This window comes from Rhipicephalus sanguineus, chromosome 4 (genome assembly GCF_013339695.2).
Source record: "Rhipicephalus sanguineus isolate Rsan-2018 chromosome 4, BIME_Rsan_1.4, whole genome shotgun sequence".
Lineage (NCBI taxonomy): Eukaryota > Metazoa > Arthropoda > Arachnida > Ixodida > Ixodidae > Rhipicephalus > Rhipicephalus sanguineus.
In genome coordinates, this window is record NC_051179.1 from 50,109,918 (window position 1) to 50,128,262 (window position 18,345).

At 46.3% G+C, this 18,345-nt stretch overlaps 1 protein-coding gene across 2 annotated transcripts in view; it reads left to right on the plus strand.

Moving 5' to 3' along the window:
• Positions 1 to 18,345, plus strand: part of LOC119389944 (myotubularin-related protein 4) — a 37,533-nt gene that overhangs the window by 14,692 nt on the left and 4,496 nt on the right. For both annotated transcript variants that reach the window (XR_005183189.2, XM_037657399.2), the window contains exons 9-13: positions 2,627 to 2,812; positions 3,806 to 3,973; positions 4,250 to 5,109; positions 6,617 to 6,794; positions 12,398 to 12,502. Coding sequence is in view for 1 of the 2 variants with exons in the window: in XM_037657399.2 (XP_037513327.1) it covers positions 2,627 to 2,812; positions 3,806 to 3,973; positions 4,250 to 5,109; positions 6,617 to 6,794; positions 12,398 to 12,502 (1,497 nt within the window). In the remaining variant the exon portion in view is untranslated. The remainder of the gene's footprint in view (positions 1 to 2,626; positions 2,813 to 3,805; positions 3,974 to 4,249; positions 5,110 to 6,616; positions 6,795 to 12,397; positions 12,503 to 18,345) is intronic.

Here is an 18,345-nt window from a genome sequence, read left to right on the forward strand (position 1 = left end):
TTTCGTATCGCGAAAAATGGCAAAAAAATCGATTTTTTGAAAATCACATTTTCAGTTTCTGTAGCCCTTTTTATATCCGATTCCAAAATATCTTCACCGAAAACCGCGTAGAAGTGCTATAAAAGATTGTTGCGCCTGCCGAGGGTGGCGAAAATTATTGGGGAAATCGCAAAAAAACACTGATTTTCAAAAAATCATAGCTCCGCAACAACGCCACCGGGCGCCTATATCTTGGGCTCATCGGAAAGCGCATTTCTCCGTCTTCAAATTCCCCGCCGCAGCTGGCTCCTCCCTTCGAAAACAAGCGCACAAAAAGCAAATGTTCGAAGGTCGTTTCGAGCCCTCCGATTGGCCGCGTCCGCCATGTTGCCCCAGCGCGCCTTGCCATTGGTCCGATGCTCGCTCCGGGAGATCGTCGTCTGCAGCTCGTGCGTCTCGAGCTCACGGCTGTCGAAAGTCGCGCTACTTCGTTGCGTGTTCGCAATCGCTCTGTGTTCACGGCTCGACGATAACTTTGAACAAGAACTACGTTTTAGTTTGGAGCTACTAGCGGAAGCTCGGTGGGATTACGATGGCGCGCCGCACTCGTAGCGAACATCGCAAACGCGCGTCTCGGACCGACTCTCTAGCATTGACTCGTCGGATCCGTGGTTGGAGGTTCTGCTTATGCGCACTTCGGACGTCGTGACGAAGATGATCGCAGGACGACTCTTTGTACTCGCGACTACGCATTACGTACTTTGAAACATCGGGCACCGCGGCCGGCGCGTCTACTGCTCGAAGTCGTCACTAGGCCTAACTCCGCTCACGGCGTCGGCACGCGAGACGAACCTCGAACTTTGCGGGCAAGAGCAACGCGTTAGCGTACTCGCGGCAGTGTGCTTCTTCGCAAGGAACGAAGCGCTTCCCCCGCCGGCTCCTCGGTACAGCGGATGGTCATCTTACGCATCGGCAGCGGACCCCACGGCCAAGCTCGTCGCGCAGCGGGCGCGCGTCGGCGTCCCGCAATGCGAGGCCAAACACGTTGCGCGCCTATTTTTCGTCGCCGCACCTAGGCATATTGCGCATCGTCACCGAATGCCGCCACCCAGCACATCGCGTGCCGACTTCCCGGACTATGCGGCCGAGCACTTAGAGGTGAAATAAAGCACTGTTGATGCAATTTAGGTGCGCTTGGGGCCGTGCTTGGTATCGCCGTAAGCGCTCATGAATCATCTGAAAAAATAAAAGCCTCGCAGAAAACCGTGTCCGCGACCGGGTGAATGATGAAGCGCATCGCAGGCGAGGTTTACAAATTAGCTTGAGTGAAACAGGGAGATGAATTCTTATCTGCCCAGTTCGCGTCTTGAATAAACTGCTAAGGAATTCCTATTCCACCAATGTCTTGGCCATAACTGCCTGTTATTTAGGAGGAAGGGATAGGTTGCCATGATGAGAGCCGCTCTTAGTATCCTATAAAATGATTCAATGATCAATTGCAATCAAGACTGTTAATTATGTTAATGAGAGCATGAATACAAGAAAGCTGGCAAATCATCATAGTACATGACCTACTTGCATTACAATATCTTGTTTTTTGTCATGTCTATTACACCACTTCATAACTTTGTTTAAAATTCATGCTACATGTTCTTTGTATATCAGAAAAGGATTTTAAGAAAAAAGAAAGAAAACAAAGGCACAACCGATGAAAGGCCACATGTGCAGGAGGTCCAACCTTATAAAACACCTTAAAGATCACACTCTTCTTGTGTTTTAGAGAAGCAAGGCACCTCAAACTAAAGACAGGGCTCTCAAGAAAGTGCACATTACCAAGGACTCAAAAGATTACACCCCAGTGCCTTTTGGTGAAGTAATATCGTTGGTACAACTTTAAAAGCCGTTTTCTCAAAACGACTTTTCTTGCTTCCTGCTTCGCTTGTTCCGCTGATTTCTCACTGACCGCTGGGTCTATTTCAGTTCCGTTTTTTGTTCTATATTGCTTGAAGCACAGTTCAGGGCGTGACATTCTTGCTTTTTCAGTATGGCCTTTTGGTAATTAGGTATTTGACGAGTTGCACAAAGCCTCGATGCCTGTTGCACAGTCACCTCATGAAAAATGAAAACTAAAAAAATATTTTGTTGCAAATAAAAAAATCTAAGAATGTCATGCCTGCAATCAGACACCTTAGAATGCATAGCACTTTGAACGAGTTTCCTATTGCATTTTTTAAGCGAGTCAGACTCGGAACAAGAGCAGAAGGTGAAATATATTGTAAATCAAAAAGTTGTAAAGATATATTCATGAAATTTCTACAGTAGCATTAAAAAACATTTCAAATAAGTGTGCCAATTTTCATCAAAATCAATGAAGAAATAAGAAAGTTGGTACCGAAAGCCACGTCCCCCCTTAAAGAGAACACTTGAATGAGCCCATTTCATATTGCTGTCCCCCTAACTGCAAGTGGGTGTGGAAACATTGTTTGTGCACACCACTAGTCTTATGCAAATCTAAGCCACAAGGCTGTTGCAAGGGAGCGAAATCCGAACGTGCCCTGTATACAAGTGTTCCCATTAAAAGTAGACCCGTCTGTACATCAGCAGGCTGTGCACCAACTTTATGTGCATTGGTCCTGCTCTCTCCCAGGGCTTCCAAGTGCTGGTGGAAAAGGAGTGGCTGGAGTTTGGGCACAAGTTTGGAGATCGTTGCGGCAACAGTGCCACGGCCGACGACCTGGGCGAGCGCTGCCCGGTATTCCTTCAGTGGCTTGACTGTGTGCATCAGCTGCTGGCACAATTTCCGTGTGGCTTCCAGTTCAACCAGCAGTATTTGGTGAGCAGGTCCTTCTGCATGGTTCTGTTTACCTGTAACATGCTTGGAAAGTCCAAAGTATTTGGCTCTGCTTATATACAACCTTAATGAAAACCAATAGATAATGAAGCCAAGGAAGGTATAGGGGACGTTAATTGTCCTGTTTTAACTGTATTGTAGTAATTACGATATAAATGTGAAGGAAGTACAGTGGACGAACAAAGAAACGTGCCCTTAAAATTCCCCTCTTTGACTCCGCTTACGCATATAAAGCTTGCTAGTCTTCCTTCTCGCGCTCTTCTTCAACTTGCAACAAAGCTGGAGCTGTAACGATGACGAATGAGCTGTGAATTTGCACCATGGTATCAGCCACGTAAATTATTCGTCCTGTCTCATTGTCCTTGCTTAAGTTTTGCTTCACATTGAAGTGTTGCCCATTGGTTGCATTTACAAACAGTGCAATCTACGTTATTTGGTTTATAATCTAGCTTTTCTTCACTCAGAATGTAGAGAGTGTGGCACAGCAAATTGCTTGCAGCTTTTTATCTGAAAATTCACTCAACACAGTTTAAGTGATAAGTTTCCATGTCGTTCTCCTTTTTACGTATGTCATTCACATCACGGCTTTCTCATTTGCTATCAAAGTTTTATAGCCATCAGTTTGTATGTGCCCTGTGTCTAGAGGTGTGAATCGATGGCAGTTGTTTTCGCAGCCAATGTCACACGGCTGTCAAATGCTCTATCTCGTAACCGTAATGGCACAGGTGTCTGTTGTGACACAGTGTTTTCTCTCTACTTATTTAAAGTAAGGCACTGTCGATGTTAAAAGCAGCAGGGAAATGCTGCATTGCCACGGACACTGTTGCCACGCCGTGACAGTGAGGGAACGTAGTGTTTAGTGGCTGCATGAGTCGAGCCTTACTAGTTAACCTGTTGGCAACTTTCTCACTTTCTCAGCATGCTACATTTGCCATTTTGTGTTCACCTGTGCGCCAACTGCACTTGCTTCAACAGGTCAGGCTGGCACAGCACACTTACTCAAGCCTGTTTGGAGATTTCCTGGGAAACAGCACCATGGAACGGCAGCAAGAGGCAGTAGCCACAAGAACCTTCTCGGTTTGGACCTTCCTGAAGGCCAGGCCAGAACAGTATTTCAACCATCTCTACAGCCACACAGACCAGGTGAACATTGCTTAATCACCCTTCTAAACGGTTGTTACATTTACCGCTTTCCAATATAATTGCACCAGCATCTTGGCGTAACTGGATCACAATGTTTTGTTCTCTTTTGGCGCATTGTTCAATTGTAGTGCTGGCAGCTGACTTTAGGATGGTGCATGCCTTCTTTCATCCCACAACTGCCATATGTTTAGGATGTCTGTTACTTCAAACCTAGTCTTAGTGGTCCGTTTCTGGCATGTGAAATGAAAACGTTCTCGTCCATTCCATCAACAACAGGTCCTGAGGCCTCGGTGCCAGGTGCGAGATCTGCACTTCTGGAGCGAGGTGTATCTGCAGCCATCTACAGGACTGTTGTCACAAGGTCCGCCTTCCACACCTCCATCGGAGGCCCCGGAACCAGCAGAGGAGACACCGCCCGAACCAGCCGGCAGCGGCGACACGTCGTCAAACCTCGTCAAGACCAAGTCCGTGGATTCTCTGTTTGCAGGCAGCCAGTCTGAGCAGTCGCCACCGCCCGAAAAGCACCAGCGGCGGCTGAGTGACCCGAGCCTAAAGGGTCTGCAGTCGGAACTGCACAGCGGGCACGACGAGATGGCCACCCCATTGGCTCATCGGCGCAGCCTGAGCAACGGAGCCCTGAATGGCAGCCACGAGGAGGTGCGAGCGGATGCCAAAAGCTCGCCAGTTGCAGCAGATCCAGCCCAACAAAGTGCACAACAGACTGAGCCACAGCAGCAGCAACACGCGGTGTCCTCTATCGAGGATTCAACCGACACACTTGTCAGTGAAGTTGGTGAAACGTGCCCCTCAGCCATGGCAGAGGCTGTGGAAGCGCAAGTTGAAAAGGACAGTGAAAAAGAAGCCCCTGTCACCGCAGAGGTGATGATGTCGTCCGCTCTGTCGCGGCAGACGCACCTCCTCAGCAACACGGCCAGCACAAGTACGACGGACATTAGCAGTTCGGCCGTGTACGTGTTCCCCGAGGTTGCCGGGGAAGACCTGCCATCCAACAAGTGCCCATACTGGCTGTCGCATAAGAACGGTGAGACCATGCTGGCTGCGGCCCGCAGCTCTCTGGCACGTGCAGCAGCCATCAATGGCCGGGGTTCCCATTACTCTACGCCCCTGCACTCTAGGTGAGTTCTGGCCTATCCTGCTTTCTTGTTGGATAAGCGTAATATAGCTGTCATGTGGCTGCTTCAAGCTTATCTAAAATAGCATGCTTGCCCAGTGTTCACTGTTGCCAGATGCTGCTGACTAAACAAGCGAATAATCACCACAAAAGAAGCCCAAAAAAGCAGCGGCACTCCTGTGAATAAGCCTAAAACAAGCGGAAGTTCAAAAAAATGTTCTCATTCTTGAAAATTATTTTATAGTGTGAAAAAAATACTACAAGCACATAAGGAAGGTGAAAAGGTTTGTTTATATTATTTTTTTCGTTATTTATTCATTTCACATAATAAAAATAGGTGCTTGAATGACTGAAAACACTGAATGTTGTTTCTTGCACTTCAGAACTGCACACTACACAGAGTCATCATCACTGGTTTCCAATACATCTGGAAAATCCATGTCATCCAGTTCCACAAAACCATACATGTTCTTCGAATTGGACACGCGCTCCGCGCCGCTCATTCCACGTGGTTTTCGAGCCGGAGGCACAAACGGGCCTTCTGCTTTACTGTTCACATGTAAACAAGAGAGAAGAACCTTCCCAGTCAAAATCACCGACTTCCCACTTCGTGAGGCTTCACTGAAAGTGACGTCGGGGTTTCTCCTGAGTTTTTCTTCCTCCATGCTGTAGCACCTTTATAAATGTCGCCAGGAGGAAAAGAAGGGCCTAGGAGCACTAGATAAGTGCTTGGGGGGCGGGGGGGGGGGGGGGGGGGTCATACATTTTGACTCAGGCCATGTATTTGATAACAACAAATATACATGCCGGGCACTGACATCATAATATTTCCTGAAAAAGCGCGAGTAAGCCCAAAAAAACGCGACAAGCAACTCTAAGAATTTCCAAGCCACTCAGCCAAAAAAGAAGCCCAAATCCGCTTATAATAAGCGGAACTGGCAACTCTGCCAGTTTTGCTTCATGTGCGTGCCCACAAACAAGTAGTAGTGAACATTATGGCAGAACAGCGCAAAAATGGGACAGTGAACACAGAGGGCACAGTGCTGGCTATTGATTCACATTCTAGCTGAATTGATAGTGAGCACTGTGTCCTGTGCGTTCGCTGTCCCATTTTTGCGATGTTCTGCCTTACTGTTCATGAACCAGCTAGCCCTCTAAAAGAACCCTTGTGCAGTTCAGTACAGTAAACTCTCAGGGAACAGAAATCTCTTAAATTGAAGTACTGCTTAAATGGAACAAGTGACTGTAATATGATCGGTTTTGTACTTCAATTCTACACCCCTTTCGTCTTTCAGTAAATGGAACTCCTGTTAAACGAAACATATTTTCCTGGTCCCTTCAGGTTCCGTTTAACAAGAGTCTACTGTAGTAGTGACATTTGAGTTGTGCAAAGGATGTCGTAGATTTGCCTTTTATGGTGCTGGAAACATTTCTTCCCCTATGAGGACACTACACTTGCTTGTCTCTATAAATTGCCTGTTTATAAATTATGCCACTATTTTTGCGTTCAGAACTCCCAGTTCCGGCTATCCAGCTACTCCCTGTGATGACAGGCTCCTGCTGGATCCTGTGGCATCCAGAACAACTGCGGCCCCCTTGCAGCAGCAGCAGCAGTTTGATGTGGACGGATTGGCATGCCCTGTCGACGCTGTGCAACAAAGGTTGCACCAAATGATTCTAGAAAATGAGGTCAGAATTTGATTCTGTTGCTTTTCTTGAATAGCGCTAGTTTTGCTTTTGAAGAACTTGAAGAACTGCTGTTTTACTCGAAACACTGATCATTGTTGCGCTTGTCTGCTAGGCGATCTGTTGCTGTCTTAACACATATTTGAAGCCTCGTACTGTTGCAACTACAGCTGCTAACCAATTTTTTTGACACAGACTGGGCTGCAAAAGTGTCCAAATGAACAGGCATTGTGAAAAATTAATTTTGAGAGTAACATTCATTTCAGTGTCACTCAAGAGTCCCAGCAGTGTGCACAGTTTTAGTTTATTACTCTGTGGTCTGCAGCATTGAGGTAATACAGTTAAATCCTGACATAACGAAGTCTGTAAAATTGGTGGTTTTGTTATGAAATACAGTCGATCCCGGATATATCGAACTCGAAGGGGATCGTGAAATAGTTCGATATATTGATAATTCGAAATACGAAATATGCGTATTTAGGGCTTTAATTAAAGCACTGCAGGCCTCGACACAGTTTGCCGAAATTGTAAAAAGCGCGAACATAACGATTCGCTCACATATGCTAAAGAACAAGGCGAGAAGTACTTCTTTTGCAAGTTAGCGCACTTTATTTCGCGTGCAAATAGTCCATAACTTTTCTTGCTTCTTGCGCGCCATGAATTTATCAAGTCATCGTCAATATCATTGAAGCTTTCCAGATAAGTAAATTCAACACCTTCGGCCACAACAGCGGTGATCGACGCTTAACGCTGATGCGAGCTCTGCAGCGCGGTAAAGGGTTTAGCGGTGGCAGCGGCGGCTGGCATCTTCAAAGCGCGTGGGTCCATTTCCGCAGCACCGGCAAAGTCAGCTATGATCTCGGCGTCGATGCAATCAGAAACAGCTACGTCGTTATCTGCACTGATAAAGTCACTCGCTGTGCTCCCGTCCGATACGGCGCCCGGAAACGCTAATAAGTCGCAAAATTCACTGACGCACCGTACGCCGTAGTCGGCGGTCATGACGCGCTCCAAGTCGTCACCTGGCACCAAGGCCTGTAAGGAAACTGTGCACGACGGTGCTTTACTTGACGTTGTTCCAAGCACCGGTCATCATTTTTATCGCTACGAGCGGGACAATGTTTAGTTCGACTCCCGAATGACGATTTATCAAGAACGGAGCGAGAAGTACACATGCCACAAGAGACAACGCTAACAACGCTGCACGAAGAAACATTTCTCCACCGTCGACATGTTGGCGATACCGATGGCACTTGTGGCTTTGTAGAAGGCAGCCGCTACTTTGGCGAGAAATGTGAAAAAAAGCGTAGCCTCTGAGATCTGCATTTTAAAACCGAAAACACTAGAAATACGTCACGTTGCGGATCTCGAAGGCCATGCTTTGCGGGCCTGCATGCCATCGTGCGCAAACAGAGAAGGAAGGGAATGCAAACATTACAACAAGGCTGCCAAGTCACTTCGAATTCTCATTTTGGTGCCCTCGGCAATCAGCCTCTTTGAAAAACACTAGCCCATGCAGTAAAACCTGCGGATCGCGCGTCAAATATACCGGTGAACTGACAAGCGCTGTGCAACGAACTAGAGCAACGCAATTTCGTCACCTGCGCGCGACGAGGGACTGGAACTTATGAGAATGCGGCCGAAAAATGATGAGTATTTGTTAGGAAAAATGCACTTTCTGGGCTTCGGCGCGGGGCAGCGTTCGATATAGCGGTTGTTTCGCTGTGCGGGAGTTCGATATACGTGCACACCAGCCCCATACTTTTGCATGGGAAATTCAAGGGGATTTCTCAACTGTTCGATATAGCCATTAATTCGATATATACGAGTTCGATATATCAGGGATCAACTGTATAAACCCATGCCCTAGAAACAAATGTTCTCTGTAAGTCATCACCACTCTCTGTCACTCGTCGTGTGCCTTGTTGCCAAACTACAGGAAACTTGTTCTTCCATCATTTATAAGGATGACGTTGTATTTGATTGCAGTCTACAGTAAAACCTTGTTCATTTGAATTTCATGGGACCAAACCAAATCAGAATTAACTGAATGCTGAATTATCGGGAGTATCGAGAAAACAATGAAAAAAAAAATTCTATCGCATCAATAACATTTTAATTTCTGCATGGATTCACAAATGATGTTCTTATTTTGCATGAGAACAGTGTAGAGGCTGCAGTTCTTGCCGTTTCTCGACCTCCTTTGCAATGCAACCGCGGTGCAAGGCTAATTCACCCACAATGCACCGCGGTGCAAGGTTAATTCACCCACAATGTGCTCTGCACCCCATCTTGTCACGTTCTGCTGCCACCAACACCACCATGTGCACATGACTGTGCCTTTTTTTTTTCGCCATATGGCCGGCGACAGATCGTTCATCCATCATCATCTTTGTGGCAGGCAAGTTTTATGCCATCACACAGGCCACGGCTGAAACGCTAATCTTCAACAGCTTCCGCCATGTTTCCCTTTTCTGACACTGCACACATTGCACAGAGTCAAAATGAAGCTACTGAGTGCCGCACCTGCTGCAGAAGGAACCGTTGTCGCTAACAACAGTCATAGGCAGCATCCACGCAGTTCTGAAGGCACACGCGCAGCCTCTGCACAGATTCCAAACGAAACTACGTAGCGCCGCGCCACATCTGCTACGGACGAATCCATGAACAGCCCGATCGCTAGTCACGCGACTAAAGAATCTGCGCAATACTGAAGGCATGTGCAGCCTACACACGCCAAGTTAAGAGAAAACTGTTGTTTGTCACAGCTGCTGCAGATGAAATCACAGTCTCTTTCGACATGATCATCGATAGTGCCGAGTAAAAACTAAACAAGTTGGTCACAGCCACACACGGCTCACGCTAATGCGAATAGTAAATTTTAGTGCGAATAGTGCGAATAGTAAATTTTAGGTCCGAAGCGAATTCGAAGCGAATAGTGATTTGGTCGAAGCGAATGTCTAAGCGAATTCGAATAGTTTATATTACATATAATAAAGAAAAATGAGCATATCTGTCAGGACTCAACTAACCAGCGCAATATTTTTAAAGTTGAAAGAAGGCATAGGCATATGTCATTCTTATTGGTTCAAAGGGAAGTGGAAGCAACTTTGAGTAGTAGCAGGATTTGGCCTTCGGTAGAATGCAAGTGATAACATGTAAAATATGTTACGTTTTAAAATCGTTAATTCGAACTCAGTTATTTCGAAATCCCGCATAATTAGAAGGATTTCTGCGGCCCCGTATTTTTCAATGTAAATTTCAGTGGATAATTTGAAGCGGCGGTCAGTACCAGCCCGGTTAATTCGAAAACTTTAGGTGCCATGTGCCAATTCCCGATCCCGATTTAGCCGCAAATCTGCAGAAACGATGGCCCTTAGGAGCCACAAGGCAATGCAATGTAGCGATACTAATGAGTGACAAGTTGAGCACCCGACTGCCAGCGCAAGAAAAAAACAAAACAAAAAGCGGTCTCGTGGTCAGCTGAAATGTGCGCCTGCGGAAAAGACCTGCTTCACTGCAACACAGTGGTGACACGTGGGCAGCATGACGCATGCTTCTCTCAACGTCAGTGCGTCATGATTTACCCATTCTTTCTGGGAAAATAGGGAAATTAATAAAGGGCGGTCTGACGGAATTCGCGATGTATGCGAACCTCCGATTGGCGGTTGTTCCGGCAATTTGAGCACTTGCACTGCTGGCGGAGTACTCACCTACAATGCCCACTTCGAAAACTCAGTTCGAAAACTTCAGCGATCATCTTTTCCACCTAGAACACATAGCGAATTCCGTCACACTGGTCATTATTAAATTCTTTATTTTACCAGAAAGAATGGGTGAATGGTCGCATCATGACGCGCTGACGCTACGAGGAGCAGGTGACATGCTGCCCGCGTGTCACCACTGTGTTGCAGCGAAGCACGTCTTCTTTTCCGCAGGCACGCATTTCAGTTGACCACGAGACCGTTCTTTTTCCTCCTTTTTTTTTTTTGCGCTGGCAGCAGCGAAGTCCGCCGTTTCCCCGGTTTAGCGGCAAAATTGGGACCAGGTATTGCTGGAAAACATAACCCTTAAGCCCGAACCACACGTACGCTGGCCGAGCGCGCGCTGTACGTTGGCTGTACGCGCTCCGGAGGCCGCGCATGCGCAGACGAAGCAAGCGCGGCAAAACGCGCGCGGTACGCGAGTGTTTGCGGCGACTGATATCGACCTTGAGACGGCGCGCGCTTGGAAGCGCTTGGAGCCCAACTGTGGCATGGCTGTTACCAGCACCGGCTTGACCGACGGATGATGATACACATCATATGAAAAATTTTAGTTCTTATTTACTTTTGCATGCATCTAACAATAAAAAAGGTAACAGAAAGAGGTTTTGTAAGTATTCTGATGAACTATCAGTAATTTTGTACGAAACGATGTCTTGCACGTATGAGGAAGCGCGCGCTTCGCGTGCGCCTTCGCGCGTAGTGTGTGGGTGGAAACCGCCATAACTCACCGGAGACGCCCGGGCTGCGCGCGCTGACGCGCGCCCCGTGCGCGTTTGGGAGCGTACGTGCGGTTCGGGCTTTATAGCTGCAAACCAGCAGGCACGGCAAACGACCACCTCTGATTACTTCCAGTAATTCAAAGTTCCTTGCATCCCGCTTTTGTATGTTTGGTTAATTCGAAAACCCGCCTATTTAGATTTTCACAGTGCCAGTCACTTTGAATTAACGAGGTTTTACTGTACGTTCATTTAACCTTGAAGAGGGGCTTCGCGGCAGTGCAAATTTCTCCTGAAAAGGTGTATTCACCTTATAGCACACCTTCACTGCAGTAAAACCACCTTTACAGGGGGTTACATGCGGTTTATATATGTTTATTCGTTCATTTCGAACACTTCGAAATTTCCTGGAATTTAACTTCGTTTCGAAGCGAATTCGAATACTGTAATATTCGTTCGAATATTCGAACAATATTCGCACAAGCCTACTGTTTCGCACAAGCCTACTGTTTACGCTTTTTGCGTTGCACATTTGTGGAGCCTCGCACTCGGCGTGTTCCGAGAAATGTCCAAATTAGCTGGGTTACAGCCACATATAACCGAATAAACAACAGCTTTGACATGTTTCCGGCCTTTCAGCGCTCCAAGCACACGTAAGCATGGCCTTTTAGATCAGCACGTGCTACTCAGAGATGCCGTCCCACGCGGTGCAATTCAGACACCCCCTAATGTCGTCCGATCTTGTATGACTCACGTGCCTCCGAGCTCCACGAACTGTCCGAATTAACTGAAGTGCGGGTAAATACATCTGAATTAACAAGCCAGAAGCTTATGTACATGTTTGATGGGACGAGACAGTGCATCCGAATCTACTGAATTTCCTAATTAACGGGGGTCAAATTAACGAGGTTTTACTGTATATGCTTTTTCTAATGCATTTTTTGGGGGAAAAATTGAAGGGAAGAAATGGTTGATGGTTAATTCCACTGCTGCCAGAAAGCGTATTCATTATTACGTTGCTGACTGCTCACATTTATAGATCTCTACATCTCTACCTTTTTTTCTACCGTCTTCTTGTGTGTTTAGAGAGAAGTCGTACTGATCTGCTGCTTCTTTGTTGCAGGCAAAAATAGAAAGTCTAGAAAACGAACTTCGCAGGGTCAGGCACGCACTAGAGCGCTCTCTTCACGTCAACGGCAAAGAGGCATTGGAGTCTCTAGAGGACGCTGTGAGTTTTTGCTGCGACTTGTTCACCGAGGCATGATTTTATGGCATGAATGATGTGTGCATGCATGATTTAGCTTTGTAGGTGTTGCTTTAAAAGCTGTGTTCCTAGCATACCGTATAAACCTCTAAGCTTTTCATAGGTATCTCTAACAAAGCCAACAAATTTTCTCACTTTAGATTATGTTGAACAGCTTTTAAAAGAAACCTTGAAAATCTGGGAAAAACTTTATAGTGTCTATCTTGTCTTTTGTAGCAACATGAGGTGAAAAGAGAACACAAGTTCTTTGACAGTCTTTGGCTGTCTGCTATTTGCATGCAGGAAAAATCTACATGTGTGTGTGTGTGTATACATCAAATTAAATACATGCTCTGTACCATGCTGCTAAGGAGAAAACGAAAATGTTAAAATCAGCTTAAGCACTATGGTGTCAGCCTTTATACATTAAGCGCTCAAGACCAGGGAAGCGGCTTCATGCCATTAATCTTGTCACACTTGAAAGCATCACGAGTAGAGGCTGTTTGCATCTTGTACACCCGTGAGCGGACCACGGGCGCGTGTGCCAAAATTGCCGTGTGTCCCCTCTAGGGACAAGCTGTCTGCCGTCGAGAGCATTGCTCTGGTGAATCAGCCCAAGCAATGCACTCGATAGCAGACGGCTCACTGCTACAGTGAAATCTCGGTATAACGAACTTCAGGGGACCGCGGAAAAATGTTCGTTACTCTGAAAGGTCGTTATAGTGAAAGCCCAAAAATTTACCATAACAATAGAATTTCAGTAACGCAAACGTCCTACCTTTGCAACGGTACGTCCTTGAACTCGTTTCTCACAACAATGCACACGTGAACGTCAGACAAGGCACGTTTATTTGAAATAGTCCGTGATCGTTTTTTTGACGGGTGCAGCACAAACTCTGCGTCACGAACGATTCTAGACCATCCGCATTTTTATCCGCCGCTTCGGTCCGTGTTCCGCTTTTTTCTATGAATATGCGGAGTTTCCTCAAGTAGTCCAACGCATCTGTGGCCGACACGGACTCGTCGCGATCTTCGGGTGCTACCGTGACATCGTCGTCCATGTCATCGCTGCAATCCTTTAAGGCCCAACTGCATGCACGCGAGTTTTGAGCGACGGCCGACAGGATTTGCTGTCGCAGAGGGCCATCCATCGCCGTCGCTTGTCGCAGGGGTGCAATCGCGAAACGATGCTATTTCCGATTCCACACGGCTGGCTGATCGCGCTGATAACGCGGACGGACCGTCGTTCTGACCACTGGCCAAGCGTGAAAAGCACGAAAGGCATTGGAATCTGAAATAGAATCGTTCCGCGATAGCATCCCAGGTTTCTGGAAAGCCAGAAAGCATCGCTTGTCGCCCGGAAGTGAGCATGACGATATCCAACAACATGGCAGCATCTCTGACCCAGTGACCCTTGCTTCGGTTGCAATTTGCTCGTGATGCTTCCAATCGGCGCGTACTTCAAGGAATGCAAGTTATAGACTACCTTATTTACAGCCCCATCTCACGCGGAGAGCGAGGCAGCGGCCGTATTTTGTCGTTATTTATGATCGACGGTTCGTTTTGATGTTTCGGTGGTAGCTTGCTGCATTGGTGGTAGCTTGCTGCAATGTCAACATCGTCGTCGTGTGAGGTAGCCCTTCTCCCTGTGAAGCAACGATGTGAGGCGCTGTGGCTTTTCTTAAACGTTCTATGACAGCAAGAGGAAACGTTGTCGAAATGCGCCTCGTGGACTAACCCCAACATAACGCAGTTTGCAAAGTGCGACGTAGCGTAGGCAGCGTACGCTTCCGGGCGCCCCATGGGATCACAGCAGATACTACTGCCGCGGTTAAACATAAGATTGCGAAAAAAGGAAGTCCCGAAACGCTTTTATGGCATCTTTATCTCAAACAGGACAATAATAAATTTGGCATGTTGTCATTCATCTACTCTGTAATTCTTTTTCGTAATTTGCCTGCGTGCGCGCAATAGTTTTCAATCGAGCAGCGCGACGGAGCCCGTTTGTCGCAGTCGCCTTCGCTCGAAAGTCGCGTGCTATGCATGCGGTTGGGCCTTTACAAAACCTGATGCGTTGTCGCCTCCGCAACGAAGGGCAAAAAAAAAAGTTCTCCGCCCGTGTCTTTCTCCTCCCGTGCCATCTCGGGTTTTAGCGGGAGGGCGTCCGCTCTTCGCGCTGCGTCGTCTGCTACCTTACAGCTCCGACTGCCATGACCGATACACTGAAATCTAAGAATCCTCACATTTCGGGATATAAGTTCGTAGTACTGAGGCGTTGTTAAGATTACACGGGAATTAAATAACGATCGTTATTCTGAAATGTTCGTTAATCTGAAGTTCGTAGTAGTGAAATATTTTTACATTGAAACTATAAGCAGTCAGCACGGGATTTCTTAAAAGTTCGTTAATTTGAAATGTTCGTTAATGTGGTGTTCGTTGTAACGAGATTTGACTGTAGATGGCATAGACGGCAATTTCGGCACATGCTCCCATGGTCCGTATACAGTAAAACCTCGGTGATACAATCACGGCTCGTACGAATTTTGGGGTGATACGAATTTTTCTGTGGTCCCGGCCAAGGCCTATTAGCCTGCAATGTATTGGAGTGCGGTTGTTGCGAACCGATTTTCACCCCGCAACGTTTGATACGAACATACGCTAGCGCACAGGTACGAACAGGTGCTGCTCGCGCTGTCGCGGAAGACGCGGCCGTCCCGCACGGGCATGCGCGCTGAGCCTCCGAGATTGTGCGCCCTAATCTTGGGGGTCGTTATGCACCTTCACGTTTAGATTAGAGATGATGTCGCTTTTTTTTTTTTCTTTTTTTTTTTACGCGTTGACGCGTGCTGCTGTGCTCGAGGCATCAGCGTCTTTATACGGCGTTTACACGTGCCTGCCACGTTGATGAAACCCATGTCCTCGCAATCAGACGTTCTATAAAACAAGGCTGAAACTTGGGCTGCGGGTCCATCATGAAGTCCCATGAGAGGTGAACGAAGACCCCAAGAGACGAAGCGGACGGTCTTGGCGAATTAGCTAGGCCTCGCAGCGCCCGCATGCGAATTCTCCGATTTGCACGGGAAACTTCCGAATTTCGAGCAAACCTCTTGATATGTCGGCACGGCCGTAAATCTCCCGAAAAGCGCCCGCAATGCTGTGGTGTCATGCAGAACCGCGTAGAAGGATTAGGAAGGGGCTACTAGCGGTCACGGGTCACAACACATCTGGTTCATTAATTACACATGCACGCACGCCCCATATATTAACGAGTACAATCATGATCGTTGACATCTAAAAACTTTACTGGCAATCATTCAGCGCTGTTGATGACGTCGCTGCGGCCCTGAGAAACACTAAATCAAAACGTATGCCAACTTTCTTTTGTCGCATCCTATTTTTTCATGTTTTCTGGTGATACGAATTTCGGATGATACGAATATTTTTGGTAACCCCGCGAGATTCATATCACCGAGGTTTTACTGTACCTTTGTTCTCGGGTGTACATAGATCTTGTCTTTACCTGGCTTTGAACTAGGTACGCTGACTATTTCAAAGGTTACTCTCTACCAAATACCACTGCTTGCTTTGTGTTGGATTCCTGGAGAGGGAGGTGGCCACGCCTGCATAAGTAACGTTACCTGAGATGTCACCTACTGGGAAAACGCAATAAAACTGGGTAGACTGCATTTCCTTTCAGGTCGAAGTGTGGCCAAATTATCTCTGCGGTCGACTGCAATTTATCAACACAAACGGGACTTGCCACGACGTGGATGTTGGTATCTCATTTCCATGGCAGTAGCACTGACTTCTTATTGCTTTTACTTCATTCTTCTCGCTTACAAAGGGCCTGTGCTTGGTAAAACTTGAGTCTCGGTCACCTTAAAACAGCATTGTTCTAATGCTTTCCTATCTGCGGCAAAAGTAGCACTTTCTTGGGCAGTCCAATAGATATTTCTTTGCCAAAAGCAGTACATGCCTCATACTAAAGTGTGTAGTACCAATTTATGGTGGAAAAAAATTCTGTTCCTTACAATATCAGTGCTAACAAACGTGTTTATATAAGATAATATGACGTACTATAATATGCCAAATATGTGTAACAAAACTACGAAACATATAGAAATACATTAAAGTTACACAGCATAAAAGTTTTTCATAACATACATTTTATACACAAGAGATTCATGCATTGTATAGGCAAATTTCATCGTTCTGTGTTCAAGAGAAAGAAATTGACGGATCTTGGGAAAGTTTTAACTTACGCGAATATTGCGTCTAAACTTCAGCGCCATCATGTTGGCTTGAATCCATGAATTTAAGAACAGTTTTTCACATTTTAAATGTTTGATTTTTGTATTATTAAGTGGAGCCCTTTTTAAATTAACAAATAAATACGAATGTGTCATTGTTTTCAAAGTCCATGGCATTGCAGTACCTTAGTTTGTGAATTCCAAGGCAATGTCATTGCAGATTTTTTATTTTTACTATGTCTCGTTTTACTGACTGTTTTGCTGTTTCCAGAAGTGTAACTCGCTGGCACGTCTTAGTGGGTTATAAGTATTTTTCTTTAGTGTCCCTTGCAACAGAATTTGGTTTGGGCCAGTAACAGATTCTCTTAACAGCCTATAACACCCAGCAGTTAAGCAAACAGTGCATGCAAGTACCAGCACATCACCTCTTGAGGTGTTGCACTGCACCAGGTGCAGCTGCGGGAGGCATCTAATCTCGGTCATGGCAAGGAAGCAAACATCTCAAGTCGTGCGTCACTTACGGCACTTGGTAATGGTGTTTTGTGTTTCTAATTTAAAGAACTCCCCCATTCGGAAACCTTTTGTGATGCATCCACCAGCATTTCGTTCGAACACAAAATTTTGCATGGAGGCTGCTCTACAGCTGCATTACCTGAAGATAAGCTTCTTACTTGGCCCAAAGTTTTGTTGCAGTTGATTCTTGAAGGGACACTAAAGTGAAACAATGAATCGATTTAGATTGATAAATTGTACAGTGAGAATTCTAATGTCTTCGATTTCGCCATCGTAGATTTATTAATAGAGGACAAAATCGAGGTCAAAATTTCATTTTTCTACTTTGTGCCAAAATTTATGCGAATTATATCATGGATTTGAAAGCGTATTTTTCGTATTTTACCAACCTTCGCTCAACGAAATTTCCTGAAACTTGGTATGCGTCTGTGGCTTCTCAGAGGGCAATGTACCTCATTTTACTCATTCGGAACTACCGTATTTACTCGAATCTAACGCGCACCTTTTTTCCGGGAGAACGAGTCCAAAAATCGCATGCGCGTTAGAATCGAGTACCGAAAAAAAAAAAAGAAACTCTGTTATCGTATTGCCATCGACATTTCAAAATGGCCGCCTCCTACGCGCCTTGGCCATTTCTGCCATTTTTTTCAGTTCGTACGTGTGCTGAGGAGATTGTCATCTCGTTCTGCGTTCGCATCGACGGCATGGAAGTGCCGACTCCAAATACTCGACGAGTGTACCACAATGCTGCATTTAAAAGAATAGTTATTACATGTGCAGAGAGACGGACGGAAATCGGGCCGCATCGCGGTCGTTCGGAGTTCCCGAAACGTGCGTGCGAGACTGGTGCAAACAGAAGCAGAAGATTTTTTACAGCAAAGCTTCACGAAAAGGTTTCAGTGGACCAAAGCAGGGCCGGTTTCCCGTAATCGAAGAGTGTTGACAGCGACAAGGAGTTGTCCGACAGCGACGAGGATTGATCCATTACGCGACTCGTATCGCCGCCGTACTGGCGACAGTTTTAGCGGCAAGGCCCGCTTTTTGACTTTGTGTTTTACTTTTTTG